At 41.5% G+C, this 17,292-nt stretch overlaps 1 protein-coding gene across 2 annotated transcripts in view; it reads right to left on the bottom strand.

The window, feature by feature from the left end:
- Nucleotides 1–17: 17 nt before the first annotated feature.
- Nucleotides 18–17,292, bottom strand: part of CCDC69 (coiled-coil domain containing 69) — a 47,185-nt gene continuing 29,910 nt past the window's right edge. The window contains exons 3-9 of one of the 2 annotated variants that reach the window (XM_060765478.2): nucleotides 16,899–17,062; nucleotides 15,607–15,694; nucleotides 13,020–13,093; nucleotides 5,388–5,489; nucleotides 4,381–4,500; nucleotides 3,756–3,853; nucleotides 18–2,627 (exon numbers count right to left, since the gene is read on the bottom strand). In XM_060765478.2, the coding sequence (XP_060621461.2) occupies nucleotides 2,462–2,627; nucleotides 3,756–3,853; nucleotides 4,381–4,500; nucleotides 5,388–5,489; nucleotides 13,020–13,093; nucleotides 15,607–15,694; nucleotides 16,899–17,062 (812 nt within the window). In that variant the 3' untranslated portion in view covers nucleotides 18–2,461. The remainder of the gene's footprint in view (nucleotides 2,628–3,755; nucleotides 3,854–4,380; nucleotides 4,501–5,387; nucleotides 5,490–13,019; nucleotides 13,094–15,606; nucleotides 15,695–16,898; nucleotides 17,063–17,292) is intronic. The other variant, XM_060765480.2, reaches the window with a different exon arrangement.

The raw sequence follows: 17,292 nt of genomic DNA, 5'->3' as shown, positions 1-17,292 counted from the left end.
AAAACACAATCCTTGGGTTGTGTATGAGGAAGTATAAAAATCCTTTATTCTAATGCAAAAACAAAATACATCTCCAAATGTGCAAATCAATTGATGTAGGTTTTGGTTTAACAGTGTTCTGAAACATTAATAACAGGGTAGGTGTATATTAAGGGCAGAAAGAATCAAACAAAACTTTGCTGAAATCAACCATGTTATAAGTCTACTTTCAAATGTCGGATCCAAAAGGTCCAATTTTAAAAATTGTATCTAAGTAATTCTATGTATCTAACTAATTCTATGCTATTACTATGCTATTACTATCAACTGAATACTTTTGTGCCTTGTTTTTGATGCTTCCCTTGAACCAAACAGCATACAGAATCAGGAATCAGGGTAATTGAATCATAGAACCCTCTGAAGCATTGCATTCCACTGATGAGGCCTCACCAAAATATTTTTAAAAAGTAAGTGCATAGCAGGAAAAGGGCTCAGTTGTTGTGTGGATCTACAGTGCAGTTTCCAAGACTGAAACATGGACATTTCCCTGAAATGTATTGGCTTCCTATACTCTGTGCCAATATTTATTCACAATTCACAATGTATTGTTGAAGGCTTTCATGGCCGGAATCACTGGGTTGTTGTAGGTTTTTTTGGGCTATATGGAGAAAATGCCTCTAGAACATGGTCATATAGCCCGAAAAAAAAGAGAAAATGCCTCTAGAACATGGCCATATAGCCCGGAAAAACCTACAACAACCCAATTCACAATGTGCTACAGGCCACTATTTCCATTGGTACACGAGTACAGTTTACTCCTTGATAAGATTTCATGTCCTTTGTTCCAATTCAAATTATTTTTCTTCCACCAGTGCCTGTCTACATGTTACACCTCGGCAGTAGGGTCTTCAGTTTGGACAGCCAGCTGCTCATTTCTCTGCAACTAGCAGTGCGGCATCATGGCCACCAGAGGGCAACCTCTTTGGGTACCATCACAAAACAGTGACACAGGAGGGAAAGCCCGCCTGAATATCCAAGTGCTTGCATTTTGTGGGCATTTATAATAACAAGTAACTTGACAGTGCAACAAGGGAAAGTTTGGAAAAGTTGGATTTCAATTCCCAGAACTGCTGGTTAGGTATGGCCAGCAGGATTCTGAGCAATGAAATCCAAAAAGTAACATTTCCAAGCTCTGCAGCAAAGAATTTTTTTAAAAAAATCCTCAAGACATTAAAAAAATTCTATTTAAATATTATCATCACTACTGGAAGAAACAGAAGAAGGTAAATCAGAAGAAGGTGCCTTTTCCATTTTCTCTCATTAGCTGAAGACCTAATCTGCTGCAGCCGTTCTCAAACCATGTGGGCAAGAAGCCATTTGCTATCATGGCAAAGATGGAAAGGTAAGGCTGACAATGATTAAGCCATATTCTTGTAATTGAGCCCCTCACAGATAACATACTGTAGGTCCTGTGTGGCTGGGAGAAGAACTGAATTCTTAAATTCAGTTAAAATTCTTAATTTAGTTATCAGTAGTTGGCTCCGCAGTGCCAACAGAATCCGCAGCTAGTGGCTAAGCAGCATCAGTCACCTAGCTTAATCGTTTACCAAGTAATCCTAAAACAAGTGTAACCGAAAAGGGAGTAATTCATTCCTTTGCTGGAAGTGTCAATTGCTACATCCTTAATTTAATTAATTATATTAATTTAACAACTGTGGAAATTTAACTCAACCTCCTTAACTTAATTAATTATATTAATTATATTAATTTAACAACTGTGGAAATTTAACTCAACCTCCTTAACTTAATTAATAATATCAATTAATTTAATTTAACAACTGTCGAAATTTAACTCAGCCTCCTCCCTATCTCTACCTCAGACAAGAGGAATGTTTCCCCTCCTGATGTCGTTGGGCTAGAAACCCCATCAGCAATAGCCTGCATAGTTAACAGTGATGGATGATGGGACGTGTAGTTCAACAACTTTTAGAAGGCCACATGACATCCATCCTTGATCAAATGGATAAGAGAACCTGAGAGCTTGGCCCTTGTATTTTTAATTTAGATGTCTTCTCTCATTTTCTGTGGCTCCTTCCAACCTAAAAGCCACAGCTATTGAAATATTAAACCAAGGGTAATTGGTACATCGCCCTATCACATGCGGTTCAGTATCTGAGGTAGCTATTTGGTTGTTTCCCTGGTGAGGAGCCTTGGGTAGGGGAAACCCAGCGTGGCCAATTCTTGTTTGCATACACTCACAATGGAAGTAAATTCAACCTTATCTCTTGGTTATTATCAAAGCTGTCCTTTTTCTGTGGGGAGAGCATCTCCCTTCCTTTTCAAGTGTCAGGAGCACTGAAAACCAAGGTATGTGGCATTCAGAAACTTGTATGTCAATACAGTCTTGTCACATAGCACTGAGCTCAATGTCTAGTTAGGGACTGCTCTGTCCCATGTCCAGTCTGCTTAGCCATTCGAAGTGCTATGTAGCAATGAACGTCACCTCAGTGGAGATGGGGAAGATTTGCGCAGGGTCATCATTGAGCACTCTGTACAGCAACTCTTCCTTCTCCTGGTGAGCTTGTTCTTTGAGCTGCGACTCCTTCTCCAGGGCCTCACGAAGTTTCAGGACCTCATCAGAGAGTTGCCTGTAAAACAGAACCAATGCCATGATAAGTTTCTTTGAAGACTATAGTCAGCCGTTCACATTTGCGGATTTCAGTTTTGCAATGTTGATTATTTGTGGATTTATTAACATGTTCTCTCTAGGAATCTCCAAGCCCTTCAGTGTGATTCTAAGGTCCACACATTGATCACAGAATTGCATTAGAAAGCCTAGAGAAATGATTTCTCAGGTTAAAGGGTGATTTTTATTTGAGATTCTTTTACTTTTGTGAGGCTTCTATACCCCTAACGCCAGTGAATGGGGAGAGATAACTGTGCAGTTGCCAGAATCCCCCTGCCAGCATGGCCAGTGGGATATATGAACAAAGAAAGGTATCAGAGGCAGCACCCAAGGTCCCACTGCCTAAAGCAGACAGGATTGTCCCCTGTGAACACCCTATTTTCTGCAATCTCAGCCACTGAATAGCTTCTCTAGAGGTTTATCTTCCCTCTTTCTAACAACCTGGTTTCTTCCTGGACCTAGCTTGAGTGGGGTCAAAGATTAGACCTGGAACCAACTGCATGCACAGCAAATGCTCTACCACTGAGCTAAGGTCACTTCCCTAAATAATACAGGGCATTTCTCAGAAATGATATGGTAGGTGGGAAAAGAGAAAAAGGAGCAATTTGAACTGGAAACTACACCATGGATTTCACAACAGGGTGGAGCACATTAAATGCCTGTACCAGAGATAATCAGGCAAATGTATTTAAAAATAGCCTGGAACCAAGTAAAGTTTAGCATTTTTTCCCCCCGTAATGCAGATTGCAACAACCCTCTTCAAATATTTGGGAAAAACTTCTCCATTATTTATCAGAACACACTGACATTCAATGTTGCACTGGACACAGATATTTTAGAGATTCTTATACAGTGTTAGAATTTTTTGCTACTACTTTTAATTGGTTGGCTTTTTGCTATCTGTCATAGCTATGCTATCATTGCTGCTTCTCTAGTTTAAATAGCTTGCATATATATAACAAGGATAGTGAATCTAGTCACCCTAAAGTTTCTAGTAGACCTTTTTCACATCTGTTTCTATAGCCAATCTCTCAAACTCTTCACAAAGGCATAGTATACCAGAGATGCACCATGCAGCTGAAGACAATACCTTGTCACTGTTATGTGATTCTGCATCCGTACATGGAGCTCTTCATTCTCCTGCTGAAGGGTTTTCACTTTCTCCTCAAGCAACAAATTCTGCTCCATCTGTAAGAGGCCAGAGGAAGGATCAAATATTATCAAACATTACACAGATACTGTGGACACATAAAAAACATCTAGTAATCTCAAAAAAAAAAAGAAAAAAAAAGCACAGAACCACAATACTTTGTTGGGATGCAACCTATGGGAACCTTTTCTCAGAAAGTTGAACAGCAATAAGGATATTTCAGAAAGGCAACAGTGCTCCTACATCTACAGACCTTCAAGATGTAGAGTTTGGACATGTTGTCCTCTATAAGAAGCCAGAGAAGACCGGGACATCAATATGTAGCATCCATGGAAAGGCAGAGTTTGGAAGTGTTACTGTTTTGGATTACATTTCCCATAGAGCCTCACAGATTACACCTCTCTGCTGTAGTCAAAGGGAACTATAGTCAAAAATGAGCTTTTCCAAGTTCAAGGGAAGATACAGTGAGGTCACTTAAGTATACAGCACAAGGCTTTCCAAATTCATATGTTTTTTCTAATGACCAGAAAGATTTATGAAATATTAATAAATTTAGCAAACCCACCACTGTTTCCAAGTAAAATAGCTTTTTGTCCAAATGGTGGATGCGTTCATTTTTCATCTCAATGACAAAATGCAAACTCTCTACTTCCTGCTCCCAGAACGGGCTGGGACTCCCATGATCCTAGAAAACAAGAGGAGGTATGTAAACATTCATCCTAAAACAGAAGGCTGACAGCCAGCATTTCACATTCTTACACTAATGTATATATGCAAGCATATATATATATATATAATGTATACATGTAGGAACCTAATTCCACCCAGAGCTTCACTGTCTTCAATATATTAGCGAGGAACTACATCTTATAGCCTATGCCAGGGAGTAAGTTCCACTGAGCTCAAGGGATTTTCCCACTGTAATGTAGTGTGTATGTGTATTGCTAATTGTATGGACAAATTTACTTGTATGGATACACTGCTTGATGTGCAAATGTATGCATGCTAGCTCAGAAACAAGTACCTATGAGTTCAATGAAATATACTTCCCAGTTTCAATTGACTTCATTATGCGTATGGTCAGTATCTAATGACTATTCAGAACAGGGATGGGGAATCTTGGGTCCTATAGATGTTTTGGACTTTAGCTACCAGAGTCACCAAGCAATCTTGTAAACTATGAAAGCTGTAGTCCAAATGTCTAGAAGGCCAAGCCTTCAAGCAAAATTATATTAGTGTGCTTTTTAAAAAATCTATCCTTTTTGCATAGTCAGGAAGCCTTGGTTTCTTTCAGAAGGCTTCTTTCATGAGTTGGAACATGGTTTCACATAACACAATGTCTTTTGGGAGAGTCTTAGCTAAATGCATAAAGATTATCCCTTCAACGTGCAAATTTTGGGCATGGGATCAGCAAGGAGGTATGATTAACATGTGTAGTTTTGATCCTTTTCCAGGCATTAATTGAACATGTGAGAGGGAAGTGTGCTTGCGATGGGAGGAGGTAGAATTGTTCCATTTTTCATAAACAAAAGATTCTACACAGTAGATCATGCCTGGTTTTGCTCATGGTACCTGGATGTGCTTCCTATAATCTCTGCTCAGGACTGACTCCTCCACTCGTTTCATTTTGTCTTCAAAAGACTTCATCTGGGAACTCAATTTGTCTATAGTCTCCTAGAACAAGAAGATGAGGCTGAATGCATTTGAACAGATCCACTCCTCTACAGAAACATGCATCATTCACTGTTTCCCTACTCAGACAAACACCATGTCATAGAAAGCTCAGAAGATATGCACCAGAAAGCTAGATAAGTGCTTCGCTAACAGATCCAACAATGGAATTGGTAAATGGAAGATTGCTTACGTGTAACCGTAGTTTCCCGAGTGGTCACCCGTGAATTCGCACATATGGTAATACTTCTGCGCATGTGCAGCACAGCTCCAGAATCTTCTGTTAAATTTGAAAAGGATTGGCGATTGGCCCCGCCCACACTCCCCTCGAGAGCATATATAGCCCGTGGGCCGGCTAACCGCCTCAGTTCTCTTCCGCTGCCTAAGCTGCTAGAAGGAGGAGGCATGACAAACTGCGGGGAGGATGGGCAGGGCTGTGCGAATTCACAGATGACCACTCGGGAAACTACGGTTACAGGTAAGCAACCTTCCATTTTCCCTGGTGGTCAGCTATGAATACGCACATATGGTAGTAGACTAGCAAGCTACTAACCGTGGTTGGTGGGCGTCATGCCACCACAGAGAAAAGTACTGCCCGACCAAATGCTGCATCTTTCTTGGCCATCAAGTCCAGCTTGTAGTGTGGCACAAACATTAGTGGCGTATACCATGTGGTGGCACGACATATGGCATCCAACGGCACACCTTTCATAAACGCAGCCATTGTGGACATCGCTCTTGTAGAGTGTCCCTTGACACCACGTGGGAGCTCCCGGCCTGATTTCTGGTATGCCAGCCTAATTACTGACACTATCCATGACGACAAACATTGAGATGACACTGGAAGCCCGCAGGAGTCCTTTCGGTACTTCATGAATAGTCTTGGGGTCTTCCTTATATCCTTGGTTCTGCTAAGGTAGAATGCTATTGCCCTGCGAACATCCAGTAAATGGAGACTGCATTCCAGAGGAGAGGTTGGATTTTGGAAGAAGGCTGGCAAAATTAGCTCTTGTGACATGTGAAAATTAGACGTCACTTTGGGTAGAAAGGAGATGTCGGTGCGGAGTACCACCGTATCCCTATGGAATCAGAGGTAGGGTTTGTCCGACCTGAGTGCGCACAATTCGCTAACTCGTCTGGCTGGTGTTATTGCCATTAAGAAAGATGTCTTCCAGGAAAGGTGAGACATCTCACATGTAGCCATAGGCTCATATGGCGAGCATTGGAGAGATGAAAGTGCAACCTCCAGGCTCCATGACGGGGCTATCGGTGCAACTGATGGTTTCATGTTTCCTAGGTCTTTTAGGAAAAGCTTAACGAGGTAGTCTGTGAAGAGAGAAGGCAAACCTTGCTTTCTCCTGTACCATGATATGGCTGCAAGATAGCATTTTAGTGAAGAGAAAGAAACACCTAAATCAGATAGTGATACTAGGAAATCAAGCCATCTGTCAGGGGTGATTTGAATGCAATATTCCTGCTTCTTGGCAGGGGGTTGGACTGGATGGCCCATGAGGTCTCTTCCAACTTTTTGATTCTATGATTCTACTGCCGAGGCTGGGGCAGTTACCGGGTCATAACCCTTCCTTGTCATAAACTCTGAATAACGATTCCATGTATAAATATAGGAGCATTTAGTGGAAGGCTTGTGAGCTGCTTCCAAAACTGCTTTAACCTGACTAGATATCTGGTCAGATGTCTCTAATTGTCTGGGGCGATTCTCCAGGCCATGAGTTTCAGGGTGTGAACATCCGGGTAGAGGACCTGGCCCTTCTGAGTGGTTAAAAGGTCCACTCTGCCTGATAGACGTCTATATATCTTTCTGGAATTTCAAGTAGGACTGAAAACCACGATTGGCGAGGCCACAATGGCGTGATCAGTATGCAATGACCTTTGTCCCTTCGAAGCTTCGAAAGAACTTTGAGGAGTAGGGGAACTGGCGGGAACACATAAAGGAAGTCTATGTCCCATTTTAGAAGAAATGCGTCCCCTAAACAGCCTTGTTCTGGGTTCGCCTGACTGCAAGCGCAAAACAGAGAACATCTAGCATTCTTCTTTGAGGCAAACAAATCTATCTTTGGTGTTCCCCAACCTCTGAAGATGAGATTCAATTCTTTCTGATTGAGGGACCATTCGTGATTTGAAAGTGATGCTGTTTTGAAGGACTTGAATGCCTTTTCTACGGCTAAGAGTTCTAAAATGTTTATGTGAGAAGTGGACTCCTCGGGAGCCCATGTCCCCTGTGCCGTTAGGCCCTCGACGTGCGCTCCCCATCCATGTAAAGAGGAGTCCATTGTGACTACTCTGGATGGCTCGGGATGCTGAAATGGAAGGCCAGCAGTAACATTGTCTGGTTCTGTCCACCAAAAAAGGGACTTACTTCCGTAGGTATTCGCAATCTGACATGGGGGCTGTCCACCCAGGTTTGAATGTTGACAGGAACCAAGTTTGCTAAGGTCTGAGTCGCATTCGGGCGTATGGCATGACTGTAGTCTTTGATGCCATATGACCCAATAAAACTTGCACTTTCTTCACGGAAATCCGGTCTGCTTTCACAGCTTGTGTTATAAGGGATTTCAGCGATGCAAAACGGTCCTCTGGCAAGAAGGCTCTCTGCTGCACCGAATCCAGGACCACTCCAATAAATTGAATTCTGCGACTCGGTTGTAGATGAGATTTTTCTCTGTTCACCACGAGACCTAGGGACTGGAGAAGAGAGAATGTGTTCGCAAACATTTGCATGAATCTCCTACCAAAGCCAGTTGTCAATATAAGGATAAATTGTAATGCCCTGTGTACAAAGGTGAGCTGCAATTACTGCCATGCACTTTGTAAATACTCTTGGGGCAGTCATTAGTACAAAAGGTAAGACATTAAAACAATAAGCTTTATCCCCAATCATAAAGGAAAAATACTTCCTGTGGTGTGCAGCCATCGAAATATGAAAATAAGCATCTTTCAAATCAATGGTTGCAAACCAAACATCTTTATTAAGTAAAGGGAGAATCAAAGAAAGAGAAACCATAAGGAACTTTCTTGAGTAGATATACATGTTCACTCCCCTTAGATCCAAGATGGGACATTGACCACCTCCCCGTTTGGATACCAAAAAATATCGTGAGAAAAAACATTCGTGAAACTTAGAGGGTTCAAGGGGGGAAATTGCCCCTTAACAATTTTGTAACTTCTTCTAACAGGGGTGGAGATTCTGGGGTAGATTTTAAGTGGCCCAACGGGGATTGTGATATAAACTCTATAGAATAACCTTCCTCTACAATTTGAAGAACCCATTTATTGGTGGTAATAGTAGCCCAAATATGTAGAAAGGGTCTAAGCCTATCCACAAACATTGGTAATTGGGAAAACTCATGAACATGGGGCATAGTAAATTCTAGTAAACCTGTTTGTCCTTGAATCTCATTAGCATGAGGAATATCAAAGACGGCGCCTTGCATTTCCCGTGGTCTTTGATATAGGGTTGGTATCTAGGCCTGGCATTATATCTCTGTTTGCGATTGGGCTGGAATTTTGAAGAAACATTCCTGTTCCCCTGACCCATATTATACCCATTAAAATAGTTCTTACGATACATGGGTGTTGATTGTTGCCAGCGTGGTCTCTGCTGGGCACCTGGCTGCCAAGAATACCTGTATCCGGCCGCTTGGAGTACCTCTCTTGAGTGTTTTATTTTATCATTGGTTGTTGGGTCGAAAAAGCCTTCCTCATTCATGGGAAGGTCTTCCACCAATAAATGGCTTTCCTCAGATAATGAGGAGGCACGAAGCCATGCATGCCACCTTATGGCTGTGGCTGAGGCCAATAATTTACCCGAAGTCTCAGCCATATGTTTACCAAGGTCCTTCTGGAATCTAGCGAGAGCTATTGCTTCTGTTTGAAATGCCTTAGGAAGACAACGGTCTTCTAATGGCAAGAGGTCAATATATGGAGTAATTTTATTCCAGAGAAAATTCTGGTAACCGCTCATATATGTTGCGTAATGTGCTATCCTAGCAAATAATCCTGCTGCCATATGTACTTTTTTCCCAAGGGAATCTATCTTTTTACCCTCCTTTTCAGGTGGGGTAATGGAATATTTTTTAGGTCTCCTAGATTTTGCCACTTCCGGTACCACTGTGTTAGGTGTAGTGGGACGAGCTATCCACTTTGCTGAGGAGAGGTCAACCTTGTAGAGAAAGTCTACTCTCCTAGGAATGGCTGGGGCAGCTGAAAGAGAAATGTCAGGTACTTTTGTTAATTTCAGTAAATAAGGTAGAGTTGGGAGTGTTGTAGTTGATGGAGTGTCTTGCTGATCTGGAGGAAACATAGGCTCATCCACCGTAGAGGGTGGCTTTGGAGCAGAAATATCTAGAGCTGTTATCATTCTCCCAACTAACTGAATAAATTTATTAAAGTCCTCAGGGCGGTTTACAAGAGGCTCTAAGTCCTTTTCTCCTTTTGGTGTATCTAACACTTCTTCAGAAGAATCTGAGTCAAAGGTTTCAATCATTTTTTGTTCTGCCTGGCGTTGTTGTTCTATTGTCTTTGTGTTTATATTACTGGATGGTAGCTGTATATCCTTTAAGGGATGATGATTACTTTGCTGTTTTAGTCCATCATTCCTAGGGTCTGAATCTTGCACAGATGACTGATTACTTTCTTTGTACTTTATAACAGCATCTCTCTGTTGTATTGGAGGGTTGATATGTGTAGGCAGCCAGTCTCCTCCTTGGTTTGATGTTGATGGCATAGGTGGCTCGCCGAAATAAATGAATTGTCCTTGGGGTGTTATTTGGTAATACCCTGGATGTGGAGGAAGAAAGGCATTCCTATCACTCCACTCTCCCCAGTGTGAAGATCTGGAGAAGGAGATTGAATATTCTCTATGTGCCCTTGCACGTCTACATTTTCTTGCTGAGCATGAAGAGTCTGAGCAAAAAGAAGTGAAATCACTCGAGGTCAATTGGTCCCGACGTCCTCTATTCATTTTGCTAGAGCGTGATGGCGCATGCGCACGGCGCCACACAGATCTTCTTACGTTATTTCTTATCTCCGCCGGTGAGGGAGGCATCGCTGGAGGAGCCCTTCTTGGCTCCTCCTCCACTTCACCCATGTGGCTTGTAGGCGGGACCGGCGCCGATAGCATCAGGGTCATGTTAGTGCTTCCCTGAGTCTCATCTTGCGCATACGCAGGGCGTGCCCTTGCTGATGCCGGCTCTATTTCATTTCCTTCTTGTGCATGCTCGGGGCGTGCTGTAGCTGATCCCGGCTCTGCCTCTGCCTCGGCTCCAGAGGGAGGAGGGTCTTCCCCCCTCCTGTTGCAACCCAGAGCAGGAAACGAGACCCTAAGACAGCAATCCACCACACTTGACTGTGGGAAAAACAATCCCTTTTCACTGATGAAAAATTGTTACAAAATAGAGGAAAATGCAAAGTCAAAAAGCCACATTAAAAATCAGCGATCAGAAATATCCATGTTCTAGATCAAAAATCCAAAGCAACACTGTAAAATCCTGGAACCTGTTAGCAATCCACTAGCCATACTTGGAGCAGTAGAAGCCTCTTGGGATGAAGGCCATGGGAAACGGGAGATCTGCCAAGGTAATGCCTCAGTCTAAAATGATGCCTGATCTAAAGAGTCAACCCGAGAGGCACTTAAAGCCAAGGAATCTGTTTCGTGACACGCCTCCAGGCTTTGAAGTACTTGTTTCCTTTTCTTTCAATCTGGCTGACCTTCGCAAACTCTGTGATTCACACCTGTTCTGCCAAATCTGTCCTCTTCTATCCTCATTAAGGATCCCAGGTGTTAGCTTCTCTGGCGAGCTAGAAGGAAGTGAAAGTCACTGCTTGGCTCTGAAACATTCTCATGAGAATGTGTACTTTCACTTTCCAAGCCTGCAGGAGTTTCTTTTACACTGACCTCAGAATCAACATTTTCATTAGCATCAGGAAATACATTTTCAGTAGCATCAGGAAATACAATCAGAGGATCAGGTTCAGGTTCACACCGAGGCTGATCCCCAACACCTCTTTGGAGTTTGTATCAGCTCCAGAGGTCGTCTCGGCCGATTTTTTTGGCCGGTTTGGTTTTTTTTAATGTTCTTGGTTTTCCTAACCTTCTTGAGTGTCTTCACAGATAAGTTTGATTCCATTATTTGTTTTGGGTCGCCATTTTGCCACTTCGGTACAGGGGGAAGAAGCGCCCGTTCATACAGGGCTGCTTTTAAACGTATTTCCCTATTTTTTCTAGTTTGTGGGGTGAAGGACTGACAAATAGAGCAAGTTTGTTATAGATGTCCTTCACCCAAACAAATGATGCATAGAGAATGTGCATTGTTATCCGGATAATTCGCCTGACAGGCATTGCATTGCTTAAAGCCTGTAGTATGCGACATTCTTAGGTCTTTTAAAGCGTTGCTTCTAGTTTATTTAAGTTTAATAGCTTAACTTCACCAGTTTAGTCAGGCAGATCAAAGATTATTAATATTGAAGATTTTGAGCTGTCTGAGTAGCACGGATGAAGAGAACTGAGGCGGTTAGCCAGCCCATGGGCTATATATGCTCTCGAGGGGAGTGTGGGCGGGGCCAACCGCCAATCCTTTTCAAGTTTAACAGAAGATTCCGGAGCTGTGCTGTGCATGCGCAGAAGTATTACCATATGTGCGTATTCACAGCTGACCACACAGGGAAAATAAGATATAAATATGACCTAATCCAGCTTAGGACAGCATTGGGGGGGAAATCACTAAAGCTTCTCTATGTTTCACATCAGGATCTTGATCCACACAGCTCAATAACCTGCTTTTTTACTTCTAAAAAAATTTACATCAACTGCTAATTACCGATGTGACAGTTTGTCTAATTTCTCCCCAATTTAGGAATGAGGATTCTTTGTCTCTAAAATGTTTTGGCCTAAAATTCAGAACAGCATCATGCCAGCACAGTCAATAGTAAAGAACTATGAGAGTTTGGATCTGAAACATCTTGAGGGTCAAAAGATCTCTATCCTTGCTCTAAATGGAAAATCTTTTTGTTACTGTTAATTGCCATCTTCATGGGACCAATTATTTAGGGCAATTTGTTTATTTGAGTGGATCCATGAAATTGAGATAATCTTACAGAACTGTGATACAAATGTTTACAACCTCATCACAAACCTCACTGTGGCAAATCCATGGGTTCCTGGTGGGGGAGGGGGCATGGAGAAGTCATCGTACCTTACTTCCCATCCCATGGGAGGAAAGTGTACCTTACTTCCCATCCCATGGGAGGAAAGTGTTGTTGCTAACTTCGAAGGCTCCCATGTTGCCGCTTCCTCTCCTCTTTTGGCACAGAATCTGGCCAGAAGTCCTTGTGTGTCATCTAATGGGCTCTGTGCTGAAAGTGGAGAGCAAGCGATGTATGACAGGCAAATCAGCCCATGTGATGTGGTGGTTAGTGTAGCCATCAGCTAGAACTGCACTGTCTTTTCTCTGTTTTTGGTCTGATACTGAAGTGACTCAGGAGTTCTCTACCCCCTAGGAGCATAGGAAGGAGCACCTGTAAGGATGACTTCGACATCTCATAGGATTCTGCCAGGAAACGTGTCTCTTCGTCATGTACTTTCTGGGGCTCTGTGGAAAAAACAGCAAACAACATTGGAAATAAAAGTGGTTTTTATAAGCAGTAAACAGGATTTTGCATTAAAACCTGATGAGTTTTTCTACACAAAATAATTCTTCCAAAACACTTTGGAACTTTTGTGTTCTGGACGAATATTGTGTAGGACTATTCATTTTCTAACACAGTATGCTGCATGTCTGGACACTTCAGTGTGGACATGTGACAGGGCTTGGTCACTAGGAATAGCCCATCTGTGGAATTCCTTCCCAAAGAAAGTTTGGCTGGCCCCAGCTGTTTTGGGCTTTCATAGGCAGCTAAAATTGTGATTATTTGTGGATTTCTTTAAAATATTATTTCTAGGAATCTCTATGTCCTCCCGTGAGACTTTATGATCAAGTTCTGATGGAAGTTGAACATAGAGTCATGCTGGAGAACCTAGATGTTTCTAGAGAGGTATTCACTCAGGTTTTTAAAAAGCAGTTTCTGGACAGAAAGCAGGATTTATGTGCAAACAACCTTGTGTTTTTGTCTGCAAAACATTTCTTCCACAACAGACTTGAATATAATTTAATTAAGATAGTAAGTTAGTGGGGTGACATTAATATTTTCACCATATGTTTTTAATTTGGGAGGTGGGAAGTCATTTTTTTAAATTTTATGACTATTGTTTTCAGATAGGAGATAGTAAGAATAACTTACTTGCTTTGGTGATACAAGTGATGTGCTGGAAAATCAATGACTTTACAAACTATATAATGATACCCACATTGTTGGAAAAAAAGGGATTAATATACAGATTGAGAAAAAGACTATAAGGAGAAAATTTCACAGAATTCTCACTGGTTTATTTTTTTCCCCATCCTGGTTTCCTAACTGTCAGGAAACAAGTTTTTCAACCTGGGAACAAATAATGAATATGCTTTCCTTAAATTTCTTGAGGATGAATTCAGAGGAAAAGAACAGGTCAAAGACATGAACAGGTGAATGGAAGTCTCATTTAGAGCTTTAACTATATTGCTGCTACAGCTGATGGAGATCTCCAGAGGACATAACAAATATAATGAGCCAAAGTTTAGGGAGAATTGTACATAGATATGGGCTACCTACCAGGAAATAGGAATAATGGAAAATATATTTACCTTTTTTTCATACCAGTGAACACATGTATTGCTGGTGGTTTTGTGTGCCTACAAGTCATTTTTTACTTACAGTAAACCTATCATGGGGTTTTCTTGGCAAGATTTCTTCAGAAGGAGTTTGCCATTGCATTTCTCTGAGACTGAGGAACCTTCTACTTTAGGCCCCCAACTGGTGATAGGTAACAAGTTTACCTGAAGCGTCCAAATGATGCCTCAAGTAAACCTGGATTAATCCAAAGTAAACTGGATTTTCCCAGTTTAATTTGGATTAATTAAACACACCAATTGATACGGACCTTATTGAAAGGTCCAGGTATGTTGAAGTGGGCTTGTGGGAACTGACTTCCGGGACCATGTTCCACAATCCCAGGGGCCAATCTCCACTGCCGGTTCTTTGGGATCCTAGAGCCCGAAGGAGTGGGAGGATGCCCCTTTCCAGTCCCCCATTCCTTCCTCAAAACTTACCAGAGGGATTATTTTAATGTGCTTCCTCCTGGATTTTAGGTATGTGTAGAAAGGCCCTGGGAGAGCATGACTTGCCAAAGATCACATAGTAGATTTTCATGCTCTCCCAGAGTTGTAATCCAACACTCAAAGCACTGCACAATGGTGGCTCTCAGGATATATGGGCAGGCATAGCTAAGTTCTGAGAAAAGAGGAACATGATGGGAAAGGTTGTGTATGAACATCCTTTAAGTAATATTTCTCTGAACGTGTATCTGTAACTAAAGCCTTTGTAGTGGTCATGAAAATATTACTCAAGAAATGTTCAGTAGTATAAGCTGCTTCTGTTTCTGCCACAACTTTCTGTACTTCCATTTTCTGTGGTAAACAACTGGGGTTTGGTCATTTGCCAATGGTTATTTCTTCCCTTCCACTTCTGTTTCCCAGCTCCTTGAAACACAACCTCCTATAAAACTGAAAAAAGTCTATTGTTCCATATGTATAATGCCATAAACAGCGGGGTGAAGCACAAAATGGAAATCCCAGAGATAAATAAGGGAATTATCCAACTTGCCTCCTAATTTATGGTGAACACACAGTGGTAATTTTGTAGGTTCCTCCCTAGTTTACAGCATATATTCCAACTATAAATCAGGGCTGATCCTGCATAGCTTCCAAGATAAGATGGGATCTGGTGTCTTCAGGGTATTTAAACTTAATCTTTAGAGCAGACCAAACAAAATCAATTAAATCAAGTTAGTCAAGCAGAGCTACTCTACTAAGGATTGCCTCCTGCTTTTTAGTTGTTGTCTTAACAAAGGCTATGTGACTTTGAATTATTGTCAGTTATATAGCCTATAGCCAACATGGATATAACCAACATGCATCCATACTGTAACAGAAACTACAACAGAAATTCATTATTTTAAAATGTTTCTGACCTCCAAGTCTTTCATCCACTTTTCTTTTCAGCAAATTATACTTCTCAGATAGTTCCTGCATAAACTCTAAATTCTTGTCGTTTTCTTCCTACAGTAGAAAATAAAGAAATAGCATGAAATATTACATTGCTAACACTAAAAATAGCAGCCATATTGGTCCCGGGAAGTCTGGGAATGTGAGTTTTGCAAAAACAACTTTCTAACTCCAATAACTACAAATCAAAAATTCTAACTAAAGATTGAAAGAATATCCAATTATTCATGCCCAGATTGAGAAACATTTCCTGCCAGTGGAAAGAATAATGAATTTGCACAATTTTCTGTGGGTATTCAATATCCCAATGTGTTGTGCAGGAATTCTGAAATCTGAAAAATTCCAGAAATTGCTTCTTCTATTTCTGCCTTTAAGGAAAGAGGGCTAGTTACACATCCAACACCTGCTAAGTTTTCTCAAGGAGCGTTTTGCTCCACTATAAAAAAAAATTACAGGAGAAAAGGGAAGTGGGGGGGGGGATTTTGTGTTGTGCAATTTGACTTACATAAACTCTTTGTAAAAAGTAGAAATCAAGGGAGAGGCAAGTCGAAATGCTGCCTGGCCAATCCATGCCACACTTACCCTTTGCATCCTGTTTCCAGGACACACATCCCATCACTTTCCAGCAGAAAGACACTGTGTTATGAATTGTCTAGGCAGCTGGAGTTTCCCAACATTCCCCATACCACTGGCAGCTGAATGCATAAGGACCTTTTCCTCCCCTGATGTTAGTTTAGCCACAAGACCCAGAGTCCTCCCTCCCGCTCTCCTTTTCCCTATCACAAGCAGAGCTCTGTCCTGATGCATTCACTTCCACTACAAGATCTGTCACCCATGGCAGGTCTTTTTAAACTTTTTCCACTCACGACCCCTTTCCAACTGAGAATTTTCTATGGGACTGATAATAAATCAGCATTTTTAAGGCTTGCTAAACAGGCTGATTTTCCCTTTTGTGGAGTACAGCTGAAGCATTTTCTGCCGAGTCCACTGTAAATACTGCATGTTGTTGGCAACAGGTTTGTGTAAGAGTGTAGCATTCAGAAACCCTTTACTGTTGACAAGTTTTTGTGACCCCAGCATTGAGGTAAGGAGACTCCATTTGGGGTTAAGACTCATAGTTTAAAAAGCAGTGACCTATGACATCACCTCACTTTGTCTAATAGTAGGATTTGCCCCGATACGGCCGACAAAAGGGAGTATAGTTGCACAGTAATCAAAGCAGTTATTAATACAGTAATATTGAATAGTCTAATCCAACCTGGATTTTAACATCTTGGCTAAGTCTTTTAGCTTCAGTCAGGTCAGCTTCTTTCAGAAACTCCTCCTGTTGTTGTTGCTGGAGTGTTGTGATCTTATTTGTATGCTTCTCTAGCAGCTCTATTTCACATTTCTTTGCTGCTTCATGTAAATCGGTTGTGTTGACTTGTTCAAGGAAAAAAGGAGAGCAAAAAGAAGGCAGTATATGTAAGTAACTTTAATGTTTATCTTCATCATCTTACTTCATTTTACTTTTATGATAAAAGTAAATAACCTTCCACATTCAAATCTAGTAATCCTGTGCTAAACAACATTTCTAACCTAATTCGAAAGCTACCATGGAGGGGTGTTTAAAGGTGGAAATATTGGGTCTGGGGGGGGGGGTGCCATCTAAA

This window comes from Anolis sagrei, chromosome 2, assembly GCF_037176765.1.
Source record: "Anolis sagrei isolate rAnoSag1 chromosome 2, rAnoSag1.mat, whole genome shotgun sequence".
NCBI lineage: Eukaryota > Metazoa > Chordata > Lepidosauria > Squamata > Dactyloidae > Anolis > Anolis sagrei.
Note: the sequence above shows the minus strand (reverse complement) of the source record. Positions and strands in the feature narration are given on the sequence as shown.